Source organism: Alligator sinensis, unplaced genomic scaffold (genome assembly GCF_000455745.1).
Source record: "Alligator sinensis unplaced genomic scaffold, ASM45574v1 scaffold730_1, whole genome shotgun sequence".
Lineage (NCBI taxonomy): Eukaryota > Metazoa > Chordata > Crocodylia > Alligatoridae > Alligator > Alligator sinensis.
In genome coordinates, this window is record NW_005842027.1 from 2,373,797 (window position 1) to 2,396,622 (window position 22,826).

General features: G+C 43.0%; 1 protein-coding gene across 2 annotated transcripts in view; it reads left to right on the top strand.

The window, feature by feature from the left end:
• The first annotated feature begins 5,870 nt into the window (after positions 1 to 5,870).
• KANSL1L (KAT8 regulatory NSL complex subunit 1 like) overlaps positions 5,871 to 22,826 on the top strand; it is an 85,211-nt gene continuing 68,255 nt past the window's right edge. The window contains exons 1-3 of one of the 2 annotated variants that reach the window (XM_025202491.1): positions 5,871 to 5,892; positions 11,922 to 13,054; positions 19,048 to 19,152. In XM_025202491.1, coding sequence (XP_025058276.1) covers positions 11,952 to 13,054; positions 19,048 to 19,152 — 1,208 coding nt within the window. In that variant the 5' untranslated portion in view covers positions 5,871 to 5,892; positions 11,922 to 11,951. The remainder of the gene's footprint in view (positions 5,893 to 11,921; positions 13,055 to 19,047; positions 19,153 to 22,826) is intronic. The other variant, XM_014519296.2, reaches the window with a different exon arrangement.

Sequence of the window (22,826 nt, forward strand, 5' to 3'; positions counted from 1 at the left end):
TGGGGGGGGGTTAACGGTGAGAGGGGCAGGGCGGAGGGGGAGGGGCGTCTACTCGGGGCGGGGCGGGAACCCGCTCCCCCCTCCCCCGCCTGGATTCCTGTGGCCGCAGCTTTCCGCCGCGCCCCTGGCAAGCAGCGCCGGCCGCGGGCGGGAGTCTGTAGCCCCGGCCTTGGCCGCCTCGTGGGGGGATCGAGCACCACGCGTGCAAGCAACTCCCCAAGCAGCTTCCTTAGGGAGTCCCGGGAAGGGTGGGCTCCGCTCCTCCTTTTCTGTTTTGTTTTGTTCTCTTCTGGTCCCCCGGGGAGGGAGGGATTCCCGGCTAGGCCAGCCCCGGACAGTCCAGCTGCTCACGCTGTACAGGTCCTGGTTGCTTCCAGCGCGGGGGTCACCCTTCACGCGCCCGGAGTTCGAGACGGCAAGGTTGAAGGAACAGATGGGTTGCGATGTGTCGTCCCACACCTACCTCGCGTGGTTTTGGGGGTTTGTTTGTTTTAGTTACAAATCCCCACTCATGCCTGCAAAATGTTACCTGGATAGTTAAAAATGCCATCGAAGATCACACTAAATGCCAGGCGAATTTTTGTCCCTCTCTTCAGTGCATTTACTTTGTGCGCTTAGTATTTGGTTATGTAGGACAGTGTCCTGTGGTTCACTGATAGCATCCTTGTCTGCCACAGGGGAGACTTGGGTTCAGTTCCCGGAAGCTTATACAAATATACAGCCATGGAGGCACTAAATGTCTGAATTCAGCCTGGCCTTTGGATTCTGTCTCAGTGGCCCTAAAGTGGGGGAGGAGCATCTGGGCAGTCTCCACTCATCCAAAACTGCTGCCTAGGCACATGCATCAAAGGTGTGGGTGATCTCATGCATATACCATGATCTGGAAGAATCAACAGTTGCCAAACAAACTTGGTTAGGCAGGAAGATGTCAGTTCCCTTATGAGGAATGCCAGTTTCCCTCATGGTTGCTATGAAGCTTGTGTAAGGTCCACAAGCTGTCATTTTAAGGCATCTTTTTGTCCTCCCCTTCCATCCTCTCTAATGTGAGTTCCCACAAATATTCCCCTGTTCTGCTATGGTTTTTCTCTAGGCTTTGAATGAAGTAATACTTGGGTGAAGTAAGACTTCCTTGTCCTTGTAGAGTTCTTACCAGGCAAGGATTTCTAAGTGATTGACAAATACAAATGGTTGTAGCATGTTCTTGCCTCCCAAAGGTATAGTGAATGAGGTACACACTGCACTGTGTTGATTGCACCCAGAATCACAGGCCACTTCTTTTTTTATTTTTAATTAAAATGATTATTTAAATGACTAGTGCAGTTGGTACCTAACATTTTCAGCCCACAGGCTGGATGATTGGTGACAGGTTTGTAGACTGGATCTGGCCTGATCTGGTACCTGAGGTTGACCCTGCCAGGGCCTAATCCAGCAGTGAGGAAATGCCCTGGCCAGGGCTGATCCTTTTGTGTGAGGCCAGCTCAGCTGGGGCCAATCCACCTGTGTGGGGCTTTGAAATTTAGCAGCAGGGGAGTGGTGGCAAGGATAATTGTCACTGTTTCCCCCGTTGCCAAATTTCCAGACCTGTGGGAAGGCCAAGTTACATGGTTTCGGGAGTAGAGCACCCTAGACTAATGGATGTACTACTAACCAGGATTAGAGCCCAAAGTTCACTTTCCAGGTCCTGTACAGATGTCTTGTGTGATTTTGAGAAGCCATTTATCCTACCTTATGGGCAAGACCCTCTTTTGTAAACAGCTCGGTACATCTTCGAATCAAATGCACAAAACACCTTTCACCTACGAACTTCATAAATCTACCAGATACAAAAAATCATGGAGTCAATATACACATTGGGTTTATGACACGTTACAACCTGTCTGACATCTGATTCACCAGGTACCTGCCAAAGCTGACCCTAAAACCTTTTTCCCCACCCCCATTCCTCCCCTCCCCCTCCTTTTCTACCCTTTGTCTTCCTAATTTTCAGCTATTTACTTTTTCACAGGCAGCCTCTTGTCTGCCTTTGGAAAACTACTACAGTAGAGTTTCCCTTACCTTTGCCCCCCCCCCTTCCCTTCTCTACCTTTTCTTTTCCTAATTTCCATTATTTCCATTCTCACTGACAGCCTATCACACTTTTAGCTTCTTTCATTCCTTGGAGTCTCAGAACAGCAGAGACTCCATATGCCTGAAGAAGGATGATTGTGTCTGAAAGCTTGCAAAGACCTTTTTTCCAACTACTCAGGTCTAATAAAAGATACCACATCTACCCAAAGAAGCTTGCCTGCCTAATGATTGAGAGGCACTTGAATACCTTAGACCAGTGGTTCTCAAACTTTTCTTTTCGCAGACCACTTGAAAATTGCTGAGGGTATTGGTGGACCACTTAATAAACTTTTTTTTGTTCTACAAATCAAAGCACACAACTCGTATTTTAATATCAGTAATCTTGCCTTTCTAGTGTGATGGATGTATACCTGCTTTTTTGAGGAAAGTTCTCAGAAGCTGGGCGTAATATCTGTCAGCTTTAGCTTTATGTCACCTTTCTGTAGACCACCTAAATGGAGCTTGCGGACCACAGTTTGAGAACCACTGCTCTGGACACTAACAGTTGTGAGGGTCGTATTGTTAGGCAGGTAGATAGCTAAGTTGCCTAATTTTACATGGAGCCAGTGGCAAAGTTGGGAACAGAAACAGTCTCCTGTTCTAATAGTTGTTTCCTCCACGTAATTAAAAAAAAAACAACCCTTTATGAGACTCCTTGACAAATAAAACTAGAAAAATGTTTTATTTTGTAATGGTTTTAGCAAACCCTAATTTTGAAAGGTGGCAGCTTTAATCATATGTTTCCATTATCACCCTCTTCTGTATTGGTAGCTCCCATAAATGTTAATGGAATTGCAAGTATAAATTCTCTGCCTGTTAACTAGAGAAGTGTTAAATTGATTTTGTTTAGGAAGCCTTTCATGGACACCTTTTCAAACTGACTGACTCAAAGGAAAAACTGAAAAATGTCATACCATTTGTTTATGGAACTTGCAATAACTTTAGGGTTATTGCAAAGAATTATATTGGAAACCTGCACAATATATTTAGAGATCCATGAGTAATTTGTTAATTATAGAAAGTGTCTAATTTTAGCATTATAGATTCAAAAACTGAGTTCAATGATCAGTTACAAACAAATTGTTTCGGATTTGAACATGAACTTGAGCTGATAGTGCAGTTCTACATTTTGAAATAGTGAAATAACGTGAACTTGGGTTCAGAAGTATGGAAGAACAAGGAGGAAAATCAGCTTTGTTCAGAGCTTTTAATGAGTCATGGATTTTATCATAAATGAATACTAATATGTTCCACTTGAAGCATATCCTTTTTGATGTTTTGTGTCATTAAAATGGTTTGGGTGGTCTGTCTTAAACTGAGTTCCTCTCCTGATGAAAGAAAGCAATCCTTTTTTGGTGTGTTTTCAAAGATGAAGAATTTATTGCTTTATAACTTCTGGGGGGTACAAAATACTAGTTTGTAGTTCTGTCTGGATAGAATTGACTGCACAGTGAGAGCTTCTGAAAACTGAGACTCCCTGTATAGTCCCATTTTTCCAAGTTATTAATAGAACAAAATACTGAAATGTTTAAATAATCATAGTGAGTAACTGCCACTTCTGAGTCAAAAACAAATGCTACCTACTTGGATGATTTTTTTTTCCTTTTAGGATAGTGAATAGTCAAGATATTTAAGTATAGGTGCCAGTTTATCTTTCATACTACTAACAGGGCACATTCCATAGTATTTATTATTCTACACAACTTTTTATAAGTTAAATAATGATAATACACAAAGTAAGTTAGTTGAAGGAAAAAGTTTCTTCCTCCAACTCCTTGTTGTTATAATTTGAAACATTACTTGTAAGTAAAGTTGGAACAATACTTTCAGATAGAAAAAGATGTATTGAAATTGTACTCGCACTTTTCTTAAGCTGTTTACAGAAAACTCATTAAAGTGTTAGCGGCAGCTAGTTGGCTACAAAGTTACATTTTGGTTAGGAGGTCACAAGAGTGAGTGCATACAGATCAGGGGGTACAAGAGAATAGGTCCTAACCTACAATAAAATATTAATTTCAGGATTTCCCAAGAATGCTATAAAACATACCAAAAAAATAGCCTTGTGTACAGGCATGAAAAAGACAGTGAAACTGAGTATACACAGAAGTGAAACAGACCTGTCTGTCTTGTCTGAACTGAAAGAAATACATACATCTAAACATATTATGAATGCATCTAAACATATTATGAATGCATAAAAGTTCATTGGACTTTAAAATACTTTAATCATCCAGAAGAGTATAATAACCAGTACAGCTTTATTTTAAGAGTCTCGAATGACTTTGCAAGAAGAAAGCCTGGGAAATGGGTTACAGAGAAGCGTGACAGAGGCAGGTCAAGGGGTTGACTAGAAGACTACACAGAAAGTAGAGGTGGGGGGATGAGGGAGGAGTGAAAGGTTGAGCAAAGAATAGAAGGTTAGTAGCTGTTGGGGAATGTGAGAGTAATGTATGTACTCAAAGCCAGGGGTTTTTTTCAGTCATTCAACATTGTTTTGGATTAAAGTACATGGTGAGGGGGCAGGCAGCTGCTGCAGCTCTTGCCCCCTTAGTCATTTGGAGCCACAGCTGCAGACCCCCTGTGCCTGCTCCCCACACCCTTATTTCCCTTTGTCCAAGGCCATGGAGCACATGGTGGTTCCTGCCCCCCACCCAGTGGCAGGGCCAAAGCCACTGCTGCTACAGCCACAATTGTAGCCACCTGGCTGGGCAGGATACCATGACTGAGCTGGAGCTGTGCTGTGACTGAGGCTAAGTGGCAGCAGCAGGGAAGAAGGGGGCAGGCAGTAAGCGGGGAATGCAGAGGCTACAGGAACTGTACAAGGTGCAGGCAGCAGTGGGGACCAGGTACCAGGAGGAGGGGTGGGGGTGTAGAATAGAGTCCACTTCCAGAGGTGGGCCATGGTACCCCCTCTGATACTGTGGAGTACTGATACTCTGATACTGTCCTGCCTCACTGGTGCCACAGCCCTATGCTTGCTTGGCATGCCTTGATGTCCAATTAATAGAAATATAGGAAGCAGCCTTTGGAGACCAACGTAAGCCTTGGATGCTCTACTCCTGGCTGTGGCCTGGCCCCAGTCCCTGCCTGAAGAAGGTATTTTCTCTGCCTCTGCTCCTCGCCCACTGGCTCTAGCCAAGTTGTGGGCACCAGTTATTCCTTGCTGGCAGTAATGGTCTTAATGGCCCTAATCCTAGCCTCTAGCCCTCTGGCCCTAGCCCCCACTAGGTCTCTATCTCTTGCAAGCTTACTTTCTTGTTATCTTCAGCCTACTAAGTCCCTAACCTTTTCAGAGCTACATCCTTGCTGCCTTTAGCCCACTGGATCCCTGACCCTTGTATGGCTTGAGCACTGACTGCCTACCATTCACCCTTGTGGTATCCAACCAATTCTACAGCAACAACCCAAATCTCCAGTTAATATACTGTAAGGCAGAAACAATATACAATTTATCTCCCTATACACTGTTCCCTACAAAGCTCCTTCACTTATGAGACCTGGACCAGACTGTTTCTGCTAGTCCTGGGCTAGGTTTATATAGCCCCTGGCTCCTCCCCTCTCTGGTCACCTGATTTGGCTGTCTGCAAATAGTGCCCAGGAACTGCTCATTCGCTGAATCAACAGTTTGGGCATCTTACTGCCTGTAATTTGCAGGCTAGGCCCTGTAGCCCTTTAACTATGTTGCTTGTCTCTGCTAAACAATACTTGCTGTAATGGCAATTTATGATAGTACCAGGCTACTTGCCCCTGAGGCTTGTTTGCCTGCTGCAACTTTCCCTGCTGCAGGTGGGTGGTAAATTTAAGATAACCCTCCAATAATTAGATTCTATACATGGAAAATCATAATACATTCATAAACTTCCAGTGTACAGAAATTCACTGTAGCGGGGTCAACTTATATTTGATGTTGTTTTGGATTTGGATAGAGACAGTATTAGTGATCAACTTACAAAAAGACAATTTAAAAAAAATGTTTATTTCAAGGACATAGATTTGTGTGGCTCAGAAGGAGCATTTTGTGCTTTGCATAAAACCAGAAATCCTGGCTACATCCTACTATGTAATTAAGGCTTTAGTGAGGATAAGCTTAGAGTCAGTAAATATTGGCTGCTCTGTTGTGCAAGTATGGTATTTATTTCCTTAAGAAATGCCCTAAGTTTTGTTCTTTTTACTTTTTTGTTTGTTGATTGGTTTGTTTATTTTAAATCCAGTTCTAAAATCTGCAAAATAGACGATTTACAAGGTTATTTTAATGATCTGGAGTTGAACTATTTGCCAGTTTAGTAGCATTTCTGTTGTTCTAGTTTAAAATACTAGACAATGGGAAAAAGTGCTTTATCTGTGAAACCAAAACATTTCTCAGTGCAAGATTTCAACCTTTTCATAAGTTCCATGTTGCACTTTTTGATTTATTTATTTATTTTGTAAAGGCAAAAGTTTTGGCTCTAGAGATTTACTTCCAAAGAGGGTGGAGTGAAATTATTTTTACTGCTGCCAGAATGGAACAAAAAACCCCAAACTTGTCAACAGGAAAAATGTGCATTTTTTTTGTTCAGCTCACAATTTTGCTCAAAAAAGTTTTGTGTTGTGGTTGATATTTTGCTTCACTCCTATTTCGGTAACAACATTCTCTTTTTATTTTCAGTGTATGTTATAGACATATTAAACCCCACAGTCTAGTTTGGTAGTATTCTGTTTTTTTTTAACTCTTAAGTCTTTGGCAACATCAGAACTAAAATATATGTTAAGTAGTTGGGGCAATTAACTTGAATTGTTTCAAGATGGAGCTTGACAAGTTCATGGAAGGGATAACTATAATAGGATAGGGGGTTTCTTGGAGCAGTAGTCACCATGGATGAGATGAGGATTCAGGTATTTGGTTATCCAGCCAGCCAGACAGAATGAGGCTGAAACAAAATTTAATCTCTGTGTAGTAGTAATTCCATGCTTTAGGGTTTCTGCTGGTTGCCTTTGGCTTTTGGAAGGGATTTTGGTGGGATTTTTGGCCTTTTTTTGTAAATGCTGGATACTAGCTATGACTAGAGCTGGAAGTTTGGCAGGGGGCTGCTGATGCTCATACAACTGCCTAGAAACCTCTTAAGTTATCTGCCTGGGTCATGCATTCGTGGTCAGACTGATTACCAACTGTCATATCAAGAAATGGCTTTTACTGCAGGTCAGATTAGCAGAATTTGCCTTCTGCTGCAGTAAAAGCCCTCTTTGAGCATACATTACCATATTTACCTGAATCCAAGACAGCCCTGAATTTAAGACACCCATTCAATAATTAGGTTCTATACATAGAAAATTTATAAATTTTCTATACTTTTTCATGTATAGAACCTAATTATTGGAGGGTTTTCATAAAATAATCACCCCTACTGCTGCAGTGGGGAAAGCAGCATTGGGAAGGCAGGCAGCGGGAAGATCAGTGGCAGAGGAGTCAAGTGGCCTGACTCTTGCTCCTTGCTGCCTGTTTCCTCATCACTTGGCCCCGCTTCCCCATTCTCTCCCCTCCCCTGGTGGTTAGCCTGTGCTCAGCACCTACCCCCTTCCTTCCCCCTCCCCAACACTTGACCTCTGCTTACCTCTTATCCTCTGTCTAGAGCATGTGGTTGCTCTGGCCCTGGCCATGCAGCAGTTTTATTGAGTGACTGCTATGCCCCCTGGAGCTGTGCAGGAGCTGCTGCTGGGCTGGGCCAGGGCTGGAGCAACCATGTGCTCAGGTTGAGGCCAGAGTCAAAGCCTTAGCAGCTACCTGCTCACCTTGAATCCAAAATGAGGATCTTTCCCCATCATGTTAAATGGAGGGGAAAAAACCTCGTCTTAGATTTCAGTAAGTGCAGTAACATGCAAATTGGCTGTCATTTTAGTGGCAAGGCATGTTGTGGGATTCATTTTCCCCACAGTATGCTTTGTGGCTCTGGTATGTGAGCGAGAATGATCAGAGTGGATGATCTTGTGGACCCTAGACGAATTGTCAGCTATAGGAGATGGAACTCTGGCTTCGGAGACCTTTTCAAGTCCTGTGTTCCTGTGGAGTGTTTCAGCTGACAGTCTGTGGAATGAAAACATTTTGTAAAGCATGGAAAAGTTACTGGGCAAGGTGCTGGTCAAGATCTTTCCCCTTTGGAAAGGGTTTTATCATTTATTTTTAGTTACAATGTAACTCAAGCAATTTGTTTTAGGAACTCCTGTTTAGTTTAATGCTTTGTCCTCCACCAAGAATAATGCTTTCTACTACTTTGTTGAAAGTCGATGGATTAAATTGAAAATAATTTATTTTCCAAGTTGTTTACAGTGTGCAAATTCTGCTTGTTGAATTTCAGAAGCTCGCAGCAAAACCAGAGGAGTATATGGTGTTTAAAGGGACATGATCAGCTTTAAACAACTTTTTTTGTGTAAAAATTACTTACTGCCATTGTTACAAAAAGACCCTGAGGCTGTGTAGGGTAGATATAACATAATTATCTCTATCCTTTCCATTTGTTTACTTTGTACATTTGACATTTCTTTGTGTGACATCAATTTCTGTTCGTGCAGGCTTTCACAGCAACAGAGGAATAATGTACATTATTGCTACTTTAAACAAATTCTGGTGAGATAATATATGAAACCACTTTAAAAGCATCATTAAAAATGTCTAGATTTCAAGCCAGCCACATCCCTTTAAGACAGGGGTGAGCAATTATTTCAGGCGAAGGGCCACTTACTGAGTTTTGGTAAGCCATCGAGGGCCGCATGACAGGCAGCCAGGGGCAGATAAATATTAATTTTCTAAATTTTTTACATGCTCCACGGGCTGGATGGAATGGCCTGGTGGGCTGCATCTGGCCTGCGGGCCACATTTTGCCCACCCCTGCTTTTAGATATGTTCTCTGCTTTAAGATATGCTCTGCTGAGAGCTCCAAGAAGTTCAAGTGTATTATAGCTCTTTTGGTGCTATAATAACCCCAATAGAGAAATTATAAACCCTGCAGGAGACCTGATGTCTTCCCCTCCCCTGCTTTAAATGTTAGCAACTCTTTCTAATCATTGCTGCTTATTATTATTTGACATGCATGTGTGGGGAAAATCCAGCCCTTGCCCTCTCCAAGTTAGAGGAACTGCCAGTCCCATGCTGTGTTAAAAAGAATTTGGTATTGTAAAAATGATGACTTTAAAACTGCATCTCATCCAGTCAGTGAAGATGTTGTCAAGTCCGGAGATTCAGGGCCTGACTGAGTTCTGATTTAGGACACCTTAGTTCCAAATGATAGAGGAGAGAACAGTGGTTGTACTGACCTAACAATAGCTATAGACCACAGTGTCCTGTTTGTTAAAAATGAACACTGTATTTTAATATTATTTCTATTGTGGTAGCATCTGATCAAGTCTAATTATATTAAGCACTGTACAAACCACAAATGCTCAATATTTAAGTGTAAAAAGCCAAATGGTGGATTTCATTGTGTGATCTCAGCTTATCTAAGACTTCAAGCTTGAAATAGTCTCTCTTGTTTTAAGACTGTCATCCTCGCATCAAGGGACTGCCATTGCTGATGAAAGTGCATGGCAGCTTAGTAATTGCCTAGCTGGGAAAATACCTAGTATGAAGAACTTCTTAACTCTCCTGAGGCACATCTATATGAGACGTTTACTGCACAGTTGACTAATTAATTGCACAGTAAATGTCGCAGCATCTTCACATGCACCACTGTTAGGGCACGTGAAACTAATTAGGGCACGTACATCACTACTAGAGCACAGCAGGCTAGGACTTGTAAACACAAAGCCTACCCTGCTGCAGAGTTTGGGTTTTTTTGTTGTGCTCAGCAGCACACGTTTAGATGCTGAGCCAGTTGGCTGGGGCATGAGGGTACTTCAATGTGAGGTCTGCCTGCTGGCTAGCCCCACAATGAAGCACCCTTGTGCCCCAGCCAGCCCCTCCATAGTGCACTGAGCCAGGTCAGAGCAGCCCCGGGCTGGCAGGCTGACTCCCCAGGCTCCCTGCCAACTGGGGCTGCCACAGCCCAGCTTAGTGTGCTGTAGTCTAGGCACATGTGTAAACTGTGCGCCCGGGAGCAGTAAATTGGAGCAGTAAGCTCTGCAGTTTATTGCTGCATGTTAATGGTTCATGTAGACGCGCCCTGGAAGATACTTTTGCTTCTGTTGTAAGGGTATAGGTTGTAGGGCTGTGCGAAGCTTGGGTCACTGATTGGATTCAGGGGAGATTTGGCCTGATTCGGCACCCGAATCTCCAAATCTGAATCGAATTGGGAGACCCATAATCTTTCTGAATTGAATCAAGTCTCCAATTTGATTAGGAGAGATTTGATGATTCCGCCATAGACACAGCTTTATATGTTTTTTCTACGTACCTCAAGGTACCAGGTTCAGCTCATGAATGCTGAGATGGTGGGGCAGATGGAGCGTCCCACAGGAGCGTGGGAGAGTGCCCTGTGTGCTCCGCGGCTGTGTGCTCAGCGGTGGGCCTCCCCCCCCACCCGCCGCGCTCCCGTGGGATGCTCCATCCACACCACCTTCTCAGCATTCATGAGCCATGCCTGGTATCTTGAGGTACCCAGAAAAAAGATATAAAGCTGTGCCTATGGCCGAATTGCTGATTCTCCAAATCAGAATTGAATCTTCAGATTCGGCCGAATCAAATCAGGACAGCGATCCAAATCCGAGAATTGAATTGCTGTCCCCCAAATCAGGCCGAATCCGAATCGATTACTGCCTGCTTCGCACACCCCTAATAGTTTGTATTTGTATTGATCTAAGGACATAGGTGGACAAGGTTCTGTGGGTAAACCTGATATCTTTTATTAGACCATTAGGTCAAATATTTGAGTTGGTCTAATAAAAGATATCAGGTTTACCCAAAGAACCTTGTCTGCCTTTGCTCCTGGTGGGCTTTATGGCTTCAACAGGGAAAGTCTTTCACAGACCTTTATCTTTTTACTCTCTCTTTTTGTTGTTGCAGCAGGTTAGGCCATACATCCAGCTTACTTTGGACAGTGCCCCATTTACAATTACATTGCTTTTAAGGTGCAAAAAACATTATATTTATCCCTTGTGTTGACTGCTGCCTAGTTTCCCTTTGATAGTCATCTATATGTAGGGATCTCTGTAAATTGTGGAGGAAGTGCCTCCTGCAGTAGCTCCTTTAAATTTTTTTGCTTTGCCGTGTCCCCCCCCACCCCCCCGATTAGCAGAGAGGCCTGCTGACCACACTGTTTGGAAAGGAAAGCAAAAACCACGGTTTTAAATACAGTATGCCGCAGCTTTTGCCTCCCCACTAGTCAGCAGCAAGCGACGGGGCCAGAGATGACGGGATGAGTGGTAGCTGCGTTAATTTCTTGGTTGCTGGTGCCAACATGATGGCTCTGGGAGCCATGGCAAGAAACCCTGTGGGTGGGATCCAGAGTTGGGTTATACAGGAAAGCCCATAATCCAGATCTGGTTTGCCAGTTCATTTGAGTTTAACATGATTCAGTTCTTCATTTTGGACTAAGGTAGGTAACACTTGAATTTCAGCCTTGAACTTGATAATCTTATTTCTCAGGTGGGTAAAATTGGAAATACTTCAGAGTCTGCACATTTTGCTCCCACAGGAGGGAGAAGCCTTTTGTTGCACAACAAACAACCCCTCTGTGGTAATTTATAAAAGGATCTTGTTTGACTCTTTGAGGACCTGGCTGGCCTTATTCTTCAGGTGAATTTATATTTGTGGGATAGTCTTAAAATAAGTTGTAAATAATTTGGAATGGTCTTTTGTATGCATAATGTCATTAACATAAGACAATTTACATGGCCCATGTTATTTTCAGATTTGCTGTAAACTACCTTCGGTAGCTATAATGACACCAGCCCTCAGAGAGGCAGCAACAAAAAGTCATGGTATCCACTTGTCACCTTCTTTGTCCTCTAGAGCTATGGAGTCTGATACAACTTTGTGCATGGAAAATCCCAGAGCAGTGGAAGAGAAGCTAAAAGAGGATTCAATCACACAGATTACTTGCTCAGTCCTAGGGTTTCCCACCACTGAACCCAACTACAATAATGATATCTTCAGTGTAAAGCATTTTGGTTCTCCACAGTCTTCCAAACATTATCAGTCTGTCTTGCTAATGAGCGCAAATTCTGCATTAAATAGCAAAAACGGTAAGCAATGGAAATTGGGAGAACACACGTGCTCCAAGGTGAAAAATCCGTTACATAACGGTGTTGCCACAACATGCAGCCAAATTAGTAATTTAGAAGCAGAAGAACAGGTGAAAGGGGAAACTTTATCGGAGACCATGACCCAGAGTTTGGAAAAAATACAGAGACTGTTGGATTCAAATGTAACTGAATCTGGTAACGCAGAAGAAATGCAGTTTCCAAATGGGAAATGGTTCTGGACGAATGGTTTTTTGGGTAAAGCTTTAGCAATACACACAGAGACAGAAAAAGGGCCTGCAGCGCACCAAGTTCTGCATAATCCTTTGGAAGCAGTTTTGGGCTGCTCTGCCACTAGTAAAGAAGAGGCGTTGAATGCTCGTTTCCTTCAGTGTGTGAGTAAGCAGCAAGTTCTGTTCAGCCGGACCAAAAAAACTCAGAAACGGTTACAAATGCTCCTGGGAAAACATGTTGTCAAACACTGTGACCAGCAGCTGAAATGCTTGGTGAAACTTCAGCTACAAAAAGTGAAGTTTTTTAATGACTCAGCCAAATTGTTGGATGGTATCTCCCTTGGATGCACTGAAAATAAGACAGAAAACAGTACAGCTAACTTGGAGAATGATTCAAGTAACAACACACACAATGGATTTTGTGTTGCACCTGGTGAAGTCCAGGGGGTTGCACTCTCTGCTTCAGGGCTGCTGTCTCGTGTGGAGAAAGATCTGGATTCTGATGCAACTTGCAGCAGCAGCTCAGATGAAGATTGTGATGAACAGACTGTCAAGAAAACGATGGAAGCGTAAGTGTTATATTATTGCTAGACTTTTGTATTTAACAGGTGTTACAAATCTGGGAATTGAAAAGTCCAAACCTGCAAATTCTTTCTCATATGAATAGCCTTTCTGAAATCAGTGGAACTGCTCATGTGAGCAAGGCTTGACAGGGCTCGGCCCTAAGTTGGAACTTACGTAAATTGAACATTGAAGGAAATTGATTGTATTAGAATACAGTTTACACTAGGTTTGTCAAACATGTGGAGCTACCCTGTCAGTCTTGTGGGACTGCTGGAAAGCCACTGGAAGTTGTGGGGGCATGGGCTGCTGCAGAATCTGGGACCCTCAGGCCTCAGTGTATGTGTTGATTAGTGACAGGAGGATGAGTGAGGGCCAATCCAACCACAGTTATCCTTCAGCCACTTTGTCATTATTGCTGTGGCCCTATCACAGCCACCAGCCCTTATCACATACCTTGTGCTGGAGGTGGAGCTGGAGCTAGAGCTGCCATCGTGGTACAGGGTCTACAGTGGTGGTAGCTCCAGCTCTTGCACAGGGCACATGGCAGGGTTGTAGCCACCTCAGTTTGCCCTGGGTGAGAGCCTGAACTGCCATTGCTGCTGCTGCTTCCTCATGCCAAGGGCTGGATCTGGTCCAGATCTGGCCCAGGGCACCCCTGGTTTACAGAGATCCAAATTTTGCACTCTTGTTCCACCTATTTAATATGTTAGGCAGAGTATCTACAACAGTGCCGTCCAAACTTTTGGCCCTACAGGATGCATGTATCATGTGGGCTGGGTCCCACACAGGGCTGGTGTGTGGGGGTGGGCCCCATGCGCCCAGATGTGGCCACATGCTAGGATACAGTCACATGCTGGCCTGGCTTCATATGTTGGTGCAATCTAGTGCATATTATCTAGCCTACAGGGCTCTCCATGCGTTCAGAAATTTGGGGAGCGGCCAATTAATACTGCCACCGTTCCCCTGCTGCCAATTTTTCAGACCCATGGGCAGCTAGAGGTTGAGCACCCCTGATCTGCAGGATTGGTACAGTTCTTAAATACCAGTATATATTTAGAGTAACTTAAGTGACGGTTGTGTAAACAAAAGAATTTTGGCAAATATAAAACAAAGACATTATTAGCTTATTTGATTTAATAACAGTTAATCCATGTTAAAGGCTTGCAATTCACTCCTCTGTGGCAAGAAGAAAACTGTTCTTCTGGTGGGGATTGAAGCCATTTAATTTCTGGAGAGTTCAAAGCTTAAAAGTTTCATAGTATTACAAAGATTACATCAATCCCCTTTTAGGTAGTATATTTTCTTCCTAAGTCTCTGTACGGACATCAAGATTTCTTTCATTGTTACAGATACCTTTTTCCAAGAGGTAGCAGAGTTTACTGCACCTCTCAGTTTCACAATCAGATCTCTCTCGGCTGTTGTAAATTGACAAGAAGTGTGTTGATTTCGTGCTGCTGTGGCTTTGGATGTCTGAGCTACAACAGAGAGAGGCACTGAATTATAAGCAGGGATGAGAAAATGGAGGCAAGATGTTTAGATAACACCATCAGTCTGTCACTTTGCAGCATGCAGGGTGCCAGGGACAAAGTAGAGGAGAATATTGGAAACTTCTGCCAGTCAGGCAAGCTCTAGAGAGAGGGAGACGGAAAGCTCCCTTTTCTTATTCTGTGGTTAAATGGAGCTGAGCAGGTGTTCAAATTTATTAGGTACTTGCTAGTCAGAGACTGACACAAAAGGGGAGAGTCTCAAAGCTTCCACGAAAAATCCAGGGACTGCAGGTTGGGCAGAATCCAGAGATGCATAAGGTTTGGACCCGTTTTCTCATACAGGGCTATGCTTCAACATTTTTGATGGGGTTCCTGATCTTCTCTAAGAACCTCTGATTAGTCAGTTTGCCCTCTAATGAGGAGGCGCATGGTATTTTTTTTAAATTTCTATTGTTGGTGTTAATAAATGTATTTTAAAATTTTCTGTCTCTTGCTCTGATCTTTGAAAAATCACAACATTGAGTAGAAATTGTCATTTGCATTCGCACTGGATTTTAGCAGCTCCTGAAAAATGCTGGATCCACCTTATTACTCATTTATTAGCTTGAATTGTGAAAACTTTAAAGTAGTGTAGTAGTTCCATTCTGTTATGGCATCATGCTGCCATTTTTGTCTGCTATTGTTGAGTTTGGAAAGCAGATGGAAGAGAAAAAATAAAAAAGGAAAAGAGAGTTTGAGTTTTCTTTCTTCTATTATGAGAATGCTATATCCTACATTAAAAACCAAGTCAAAATGCATTGAGTTGCCAGCTAATTTTTTTTTTATCACTGTTGAGCCTATATATAAATGTTATTCTCCCTTTGAAATAATTTTGAATAGAAAAGGAGCATCACCAAATGTTCTCCAGAATACCAGAGTCAACATACTTCTTTCTCAAAGCTGATCTTCCTGAATGTTTGAGTAATGATGCTGCCTCTGAGATTTTTGTCATGATTATATGAATTTACTAGGAAAAACTGATTATACATTAACTCAGATTCTCAAAGGGGAGGGAATAATCTACAACTTAGGAGCAGGATTCTGAATATTTTTTGTCCTTGTAGAAAGTATTTCAGTTTCTAATCCTTTCGGTCCATCTTTCACATCAATCTTCTTTAATTTGTTGAAGTTACCTGTCTGTTTTTAAAGTTTGTCTAGTTCATATTGTTTACAGAAGTCACACTTGAGGAGCACACCCTGAGTCCTCCTCACCACATCACTAATATAAGCACAGCAACAATCAGCTTTCAGCGAACACCATCTGACAGTCCAGCTACTATTAGTTTAAGTATCATTTAACGTGAGCTGGAGATTACTGAGACCCCCTTAAGGTGCGATTACACTTACACTTTACACTTAGGATGTGATTAACCAGGTAACAGTACCTACCTTAAGTTGTAGGTACAGTTTGTAGCTACACCTTTAACCAATTAATGGCTTTATAAAATAAGCAATAAACTACAAAGTTATTCCCCCCAAAATGTGTAAAACTTTGTTCTGTGTTGAAAACATCAATCTGTGTTGAATTGAATATGTGGCCAAATGCTCCCCTGTGGCTGGGAGCCCCTCAGTTTGATGAGGCGCAAGAGAGCACTACAAGCTGCCAGCCTGTGTTGTTAGCTGTGGGGTTTGCTGTGGATAAAATGCTGTCCCCAGTGTGAGCCTCCTCGGTGTGGGGCTCTCAGTGGGAGCAGCAGGAAAAACACTGCTGCTGCAAGCCTTGTGAAGTGTGGGCCTTGCAGTGGCAGCAGTGTTCCCTGTGGTGCACCTGCTCTGAGCTATGCAGCCCACCTTCGCTGCAGGGCTTGGACTGGCAGAAGTGGGAAGAGTGAGCGAACACTGCCCCAGCTGAAGCCCCTCACCTCTGGAGGCTTGCAGCAGTGGCAGTGTTCCCCTGCGTTGCCACGATTGCAAGTCCTGCAGCCCATGTCACTGTGGGACTCGCAGCAGTGCAGGAGAAGTCTGCCACCACTGAGTCCCACATCTCGGGAGGCTCACAGCAGTGGTAGCGTTCTTCCCACTGCCAGTTCTGTGAGCCCCAAGGCCATGTGGGCTGCGGGGCTTACAGCGAGGACAGGCTTCCCCTGCATGGCAGGAGATGCACTTGTGGGATCATGCATTGGATCCCATCACGCCTTGTCACCAGTGCAGGGGAAGCCTGGGATCACAATCCCTGGCTTTCCCTGCACTGGCTCCCACAGCTGCGAGCCCTGCAGTTTATGCAACTCAGTGGGGCTTGCAGTGTTCCCTGCACTGCCCCATCTGCATGTGAACGCTGCACCCGCTGCAGGCATTGTTGGCAGCAGGACTCACGGTGGGGGCAGCCTGGGTTTGTAATCCTAGGCTGCCCCAGTACCGGCAATAAGGCGTGATGGGATCTAATGCACAATCCCACAATTGCATCTCCTGCCATGCTCAAAGTGATTCTGTGTTTTTTTACGAAAGGGTCTTCAAAGGGATTTGAACTCAAATTAATCAACAGAGCAAGTCTCTGCTTTGGGTGCCATGTGGCCTAGCGTACATTTTTCTTACATTAGCTTACATTTTCAAGTTCTAACTTACATTTTTATTCATGTTTTGTGTGTGATGAGAGTGTGATAAGGAATGTAAAGTTCTTATTGTTTAAAAATCTATTTGATACTGGAATGATGTTATGTGGAGGAAACTGAAAGGAAGTATAAAACATTAACATCTTTTTTTGGTGGATTAGGTCAATGTATAGGGTCAAGAGATAGTTAATTGAGATTCTCTGATTACTCCACCAGTAGTACTTCATGAACTTTATTGGTGGAGGGGCACAAAGTCTCTTATGGTAGGATTTGCTGGACAGTTACGTAGGTGTCCATATGCTCATTCAAGGAAATTTTGCTTTGCTTTGCTGTGCTTACTTGGTCCAGTATTTCCTTTGGACATCTAGTCCTTTGTTCCTTCTTTAGTGCTCTTGTAAAAAATATATTTCCCATAAATTTAGTTTTTACAACATTTATCATGATAAGGTTTCCATTTTGGCATTTTTCACTTTTCCCTTCTGAGTTTTGGAAGATGCTCTTTTACAAATTGCTATGTTCCAGTGGTGCTAAGCCTGACGAAGAAGCAGATGTATCATGATTTCAGTTTCTGTAAATGGAAAACTGCTTTTCTAAGGTTCACCATGCAGACCTACTGAAGTTAGGCTTTCTCTTAAGGATTCTGTTTGGAAAAAGAGGAGATGGTAAAATGGTTGTAGATATTTCACACTTTACTATCAAAGGGAAAAACCATGTTCTGTTTAATGTCTCAACATACTCTGTTTGTCCTAGACTTTTTATTTTTCACATTTTACTTAGGTTTGCATTGGCTTATTAAGTAACATTTGTGCAGGTCACAAACAGAGGGCATTTGCAAGCACATTGTCCAGTGTTGCAGCAAAAGGAATACCTTGTTTGGTTTTAAGCCTTGTAAGAAAGAGAAAAAAAATACTCTTTCACAGTTTTTTGCTGGATTAGGTCGCGATTTTTCCAAAATATGCAGTACCACACACCTGGTATGAGACTTGGGGTTTATTACAAAAAAGTCTGCCAAGACTGGATGATTTTCTTATTTTTATTTGTCAACATTTTTTCATTTGTCTTAAGGCTAAATCTTTTTTTTTTTTTCCAAAACCTGAAATGTATTAGTAGTTTTATAGTTGCAGGAAGCAGTCTGAAAGATTTAAATGTAAGCAAGAATATTGACATGTTGTAGCCTGCAAGGAAATCTGAGACTCAGGAATGTCAAAGCCTTCTAGTTAGATAACTGTTGAGTATATATTAAATAAAAACTTGGCATTAGCCTCATGAATGACTGACTATTTAATACATAGTCAACATAGCCTGGCTGAATTTGGTAATTGTACACATGTGCATACATGATAACCTCACATGCCTAATTAAGTGGAACATTGAAACTGGGTTTATTCCTGAGGTGAATTGCTGATTAATCATCCCACTGGCTGTTTTCCCCCCAAGGATATATAGGTTAGCTATATTAATAATAGGCTTTTTTGTGGTGCTCCTCTTTATAATTTCATACCTCATGGAGATGTTACAGTGATAAATCACTATTTGTAAGGTGGCCAATTATAATCTTTTTGCAGATTTCATTAACTTTAATGGAAGATATTTCAATGAATGATTCGGAGCATTTTTGAAAATAGGGCCCAGTTCATGAAAGCATTAATCATACGTCTAATTTTAAGCATGTGAGAGAGCATGGATTTTAAATTGGTATACATAAGTGCTTTCCTATATAAAGATAATTTCCTGATACAAAGCCTTATTTAAGCCTAATTCATATGGATTTAGGAACCAAACTTTACATGCAAATAATTTTAAGTATGTAGGTCAATAAATTGTCAATAACTTTAAGGTGTTATTTGTAACATAAGCAATTACATTTGTAAAAAGGTGAGTTACGCATTCCTCCTTAATTTTCTCTTCATCTTTGTTCCTTAGGAACAAAGTTTTATCTTCTCCAAATGTTTTATCAGTGTCTGGATTCCACTTCAGCCAGACTGTTAATGTCCACATTTCTATGCAGAACCTCATTTTCATCAAGAAGTAAGTAGGCTTCAGACCTTAGGTATTGAGGTCTTTGGTTTTTTATTTGGATTGATGCAACTATTTAGGAAGCCAGTAAAACTTTTTACAGCACCTGGGATTAAAAATAATGGGAATGCCACTTCCACTTAGCACCTGTTGACAATATTCAATTATGTAATGTGTCATGCTTCAGTTGGGGTTTCAGTATCTGAAAGTGTTAGGATCAGCCTAGTAGGGCTAATGCAGCATTGATGGCCTTCCATCAGAGGGTTACTCTATAAGGTGTCCATAGAGTTGCAATGTGGTATTGTACTGCTCTTAATTACATGGCTGTACCCTCTCAATTTCAGTTCTAGATATGATGCTTATTTTTCTGTTATTTTTTTTTACTACAGCTACTCAGCTCATGTTCTTGGGGTGTTTATTGCTAGTTAACTTATTGAAGATATTGTAAAAGCAGAAATTGATGGTACTTATCAGTATGTTCTGAGAGTATGTTGTTTTTGAATATTGCCAAAAGGCTTATTTAGAGGGATGCATTTTGTATCATTTGTAGCAAATTTAATACTTAACTTTATTTCCACAGGTTATCTCAGAGCCATTAATGTTCAGTCTGACTCTGCAATTTAATTTTTTACCATGCAGAATTTTAAAGAGTTATCTAAGCAGATCTGGTATCCAGAATTAGAGATGGCGACAGCCCCACTGGGACATTTTACATCAGTTACCCTAATGGTAGAGGACTCTTCTGGAGTGTGGAGGTCTGCTAATTTGATTGCATTTTTATTGAGCCCTAAATCACATTATGAAGTATTGAAACCTCTTAAAGAGAGCTCGATTATATTAAGGAATTCTGGAGATGGCAAATATTATCTTGACCCATGCAGTAGGTGAGACTGTGTTGTGATAATGTGTTGTGCCATAGTCTGTGGCGGTAGTTACACATTACCTTTCAAACATGTTAAATGTGCTTAGGATGGGAGCATCCACATGTCAAGGCAGGTAGAGACAAGCTAAGTACCTTCTCAGCTTCTTGGAGATAATCCTTTTCAGGCAACGATTATCTGCAGCTGGTATTAGGCAGCTTGTGTAGCAGTAACCTCAGTCTGCTCCACAAGGTTAGAACCAGCCATTTGCATTCTTCTAGTATCCTAGGAGGCACTTCTCCCCGTGTGGCCTAGCTATAATCTGGAGCTCTACTGCCCTGGACTGACAGGTGGGCAGCAGTGGGGAAGTTGGGAAGGGAGTAGGGGAAAGGGTGAAGGGGGAAAAGGGAGAGAGGGGTGTTGGTGAACACAGCGGCAGGGGCAGGAGGGCCTGGCAGACCCCCATGGATTGAGCCCACACTGCCCCCATGGCTGTCCAGTAGCTTGCCCCATGGGAAGCTGAGGGCAGGAATGGGCAAGGAGAAGCTAGGAAGCCATGGCTGGGCCCTGTAGCTCCCTGTGCATCCGGACTGAGTTGGTATTGCCCAGCAGCTCCTCTCCAGCCTGTCTGTGTCCCCTTCTCTCCTTCCCCCACCGGGAGCTGCTGGGTAGCTATGGAACTCAATCTGGGATGGCAGGGACCCAATCTGGGCTGGTAGGGTCCTGTCTAGCCTGTTGGGGTTGATAGAGGCCTGATCCAAGGTAGTGGGGAGCTGCTACAGGCTGTCAGGGGTCAATTCTAGAACCTGTACTACCAGAAGAGAACTGGTGAGCCAGGCAGACATGGAGCAGATTTGGTAGCTTCTAGGCATGCCTGTGCTCACCAGACCTTTAACTGTAGGTCTAAGCTATGTACTTAGGTTATTAACCCTTAAAGTGTGACTGTTCACAGCACATGATACCTTTTGACACAGCCTAATATTCCTTAGAGTTAGCATGTACTAATGTTATAACATTTAAATGCTTTATAATATAATGTATGTTATAACATTTAAATACATCCTATGAGACTTTTTAGATAAAGTCTCAAGTAATATGCTGTTCTCTGGTTTGGCAGTCTTGTCTGTTTAGGTGTGTGGCATAGTACTTCTATTTTCATTTATTTTTCTCTTCAATACCATAGTTTTCTTTGCTTGCAGCAAGGATTCTCAACCTCTTGCCCATGGAGCTATGATATCCAGTCAGCTGGGCTCCCCACGTGTCATGAAATATGGCAGCAGGAAGTGGAGGAAGTTCCATGGGGTGGATCCTGCCTCGGCTGGGCCATTGCCCATGCAGTAGGATCAGGGCCAGGCCTGTCTTCCATATGTCCAGATCAGGTGGACTTCCATTCCCCCTGCCCCCACACCTCTGGGTCAGGACTATAACTCTCTGCCTCCTTTCCCCCATCCCCGCCATGCGTCCAAATCAAAATGCGCCCCCTACCCCAGGTGGAGGGATCAGGTAGGGCTTTGAAGTTCCCTGCAGCTGGATTGTAGGGGTGTGCAAAACAGGCTATTTTGGATTTGGATTCGGCCCAAATTGGGGATAGTGATCCGATTTGTCGAAGTACTTCTGGTCCACTTCCAGGTCTGCTGCTGAGCATGCTCAGGGGGCGTCCCCCTAGCTCAGTGATTGAGCATGCTCAGGGGGAGCCCCTGGGTGTCCCCGCAGACCCAGGAGGCACCAGTGCCTGAGCCAGGGAAGTTGTGGGGGGCCTCCCAAGTGCACTTCCTGGCGGACCCAGAAGTGGACCAGAAGTGCTTCTGGTCCACTTCTGGGTCTGCTGCTGAGCGCGCTGGGGAGCCCCCTGCACTCCTGTGGGAGGCTCCATCCTCCCTACCATCTCAGCATTCACGAGCTGCCTGGTACCTTGAGGTACGTAGAAAAAATGTTTAAAGCTGTGTCTATGTCTGAATCATCAAATCTTTCTGAAATGGTTTGGAGGATTCCAGTTCAATTCAGGGAGATTAAAGGGTCTCCTGATTCAATTCGGAGATTCAGCTGCCAAATTGGGCTGAATTTCTGCTGAATCGGATCAGAGACCAAAGCTTCGTGCAGCTGTACTGGATTGGGTTCACTGACTGGATCTGGCACCACTGGCATATGGGAATGACAGTTGCTTTTGTCCCTTCAAAAATGACATATGGAGAGTTCATTTTGTTCTTTATCTCAATATTCCAGAAGTTTTGTATGACTAAACCTGAAAATGTATTTAATTTCTGCCACAGTTGATTTGAATGTTGTTATAGATCCACCTTAGACCTCATGGCTAAGCTACAACACTTAGCCTGCTGAAGTCATTCAAGCTGGAAAGAGCTTATTATGTATTGTGTGTAAGTATAAGCATATGTGGTTGGATGTAGTTCTGAAACCATCAACTGGCAACAATACGTCAGAGAGTTGTGATAAGCACTTGCTGATGTCTATAGATTATATGGCACACTGTAACCCATCTGTTCTGAAGTGATATAATGTTGTGCAGAAGAATGATCTGGCAGAATTCTCTATTAAACTCCAGGGAAGGTAGTAGAAATAACTGATGACAGTTCTTTGCAGGAATAATAGTATATTTTTCAATTCTTTGCATCTTACTGAAATGATTTTTTTCACCGAACAGTTTGGTTTGATGGTGGTTATTATAAGCTGGTGGTCCTCAATCGTAGCCTCATGGCATTCCTCCATAACTTTTCTGAATTTAGCAGCACACCAGGGTGCTAGTTGAGATTTACTGAGCTGGAATCTAAATTCAGAAAGGTTATGGAGAGCTGCCCTGTGACTCATAAG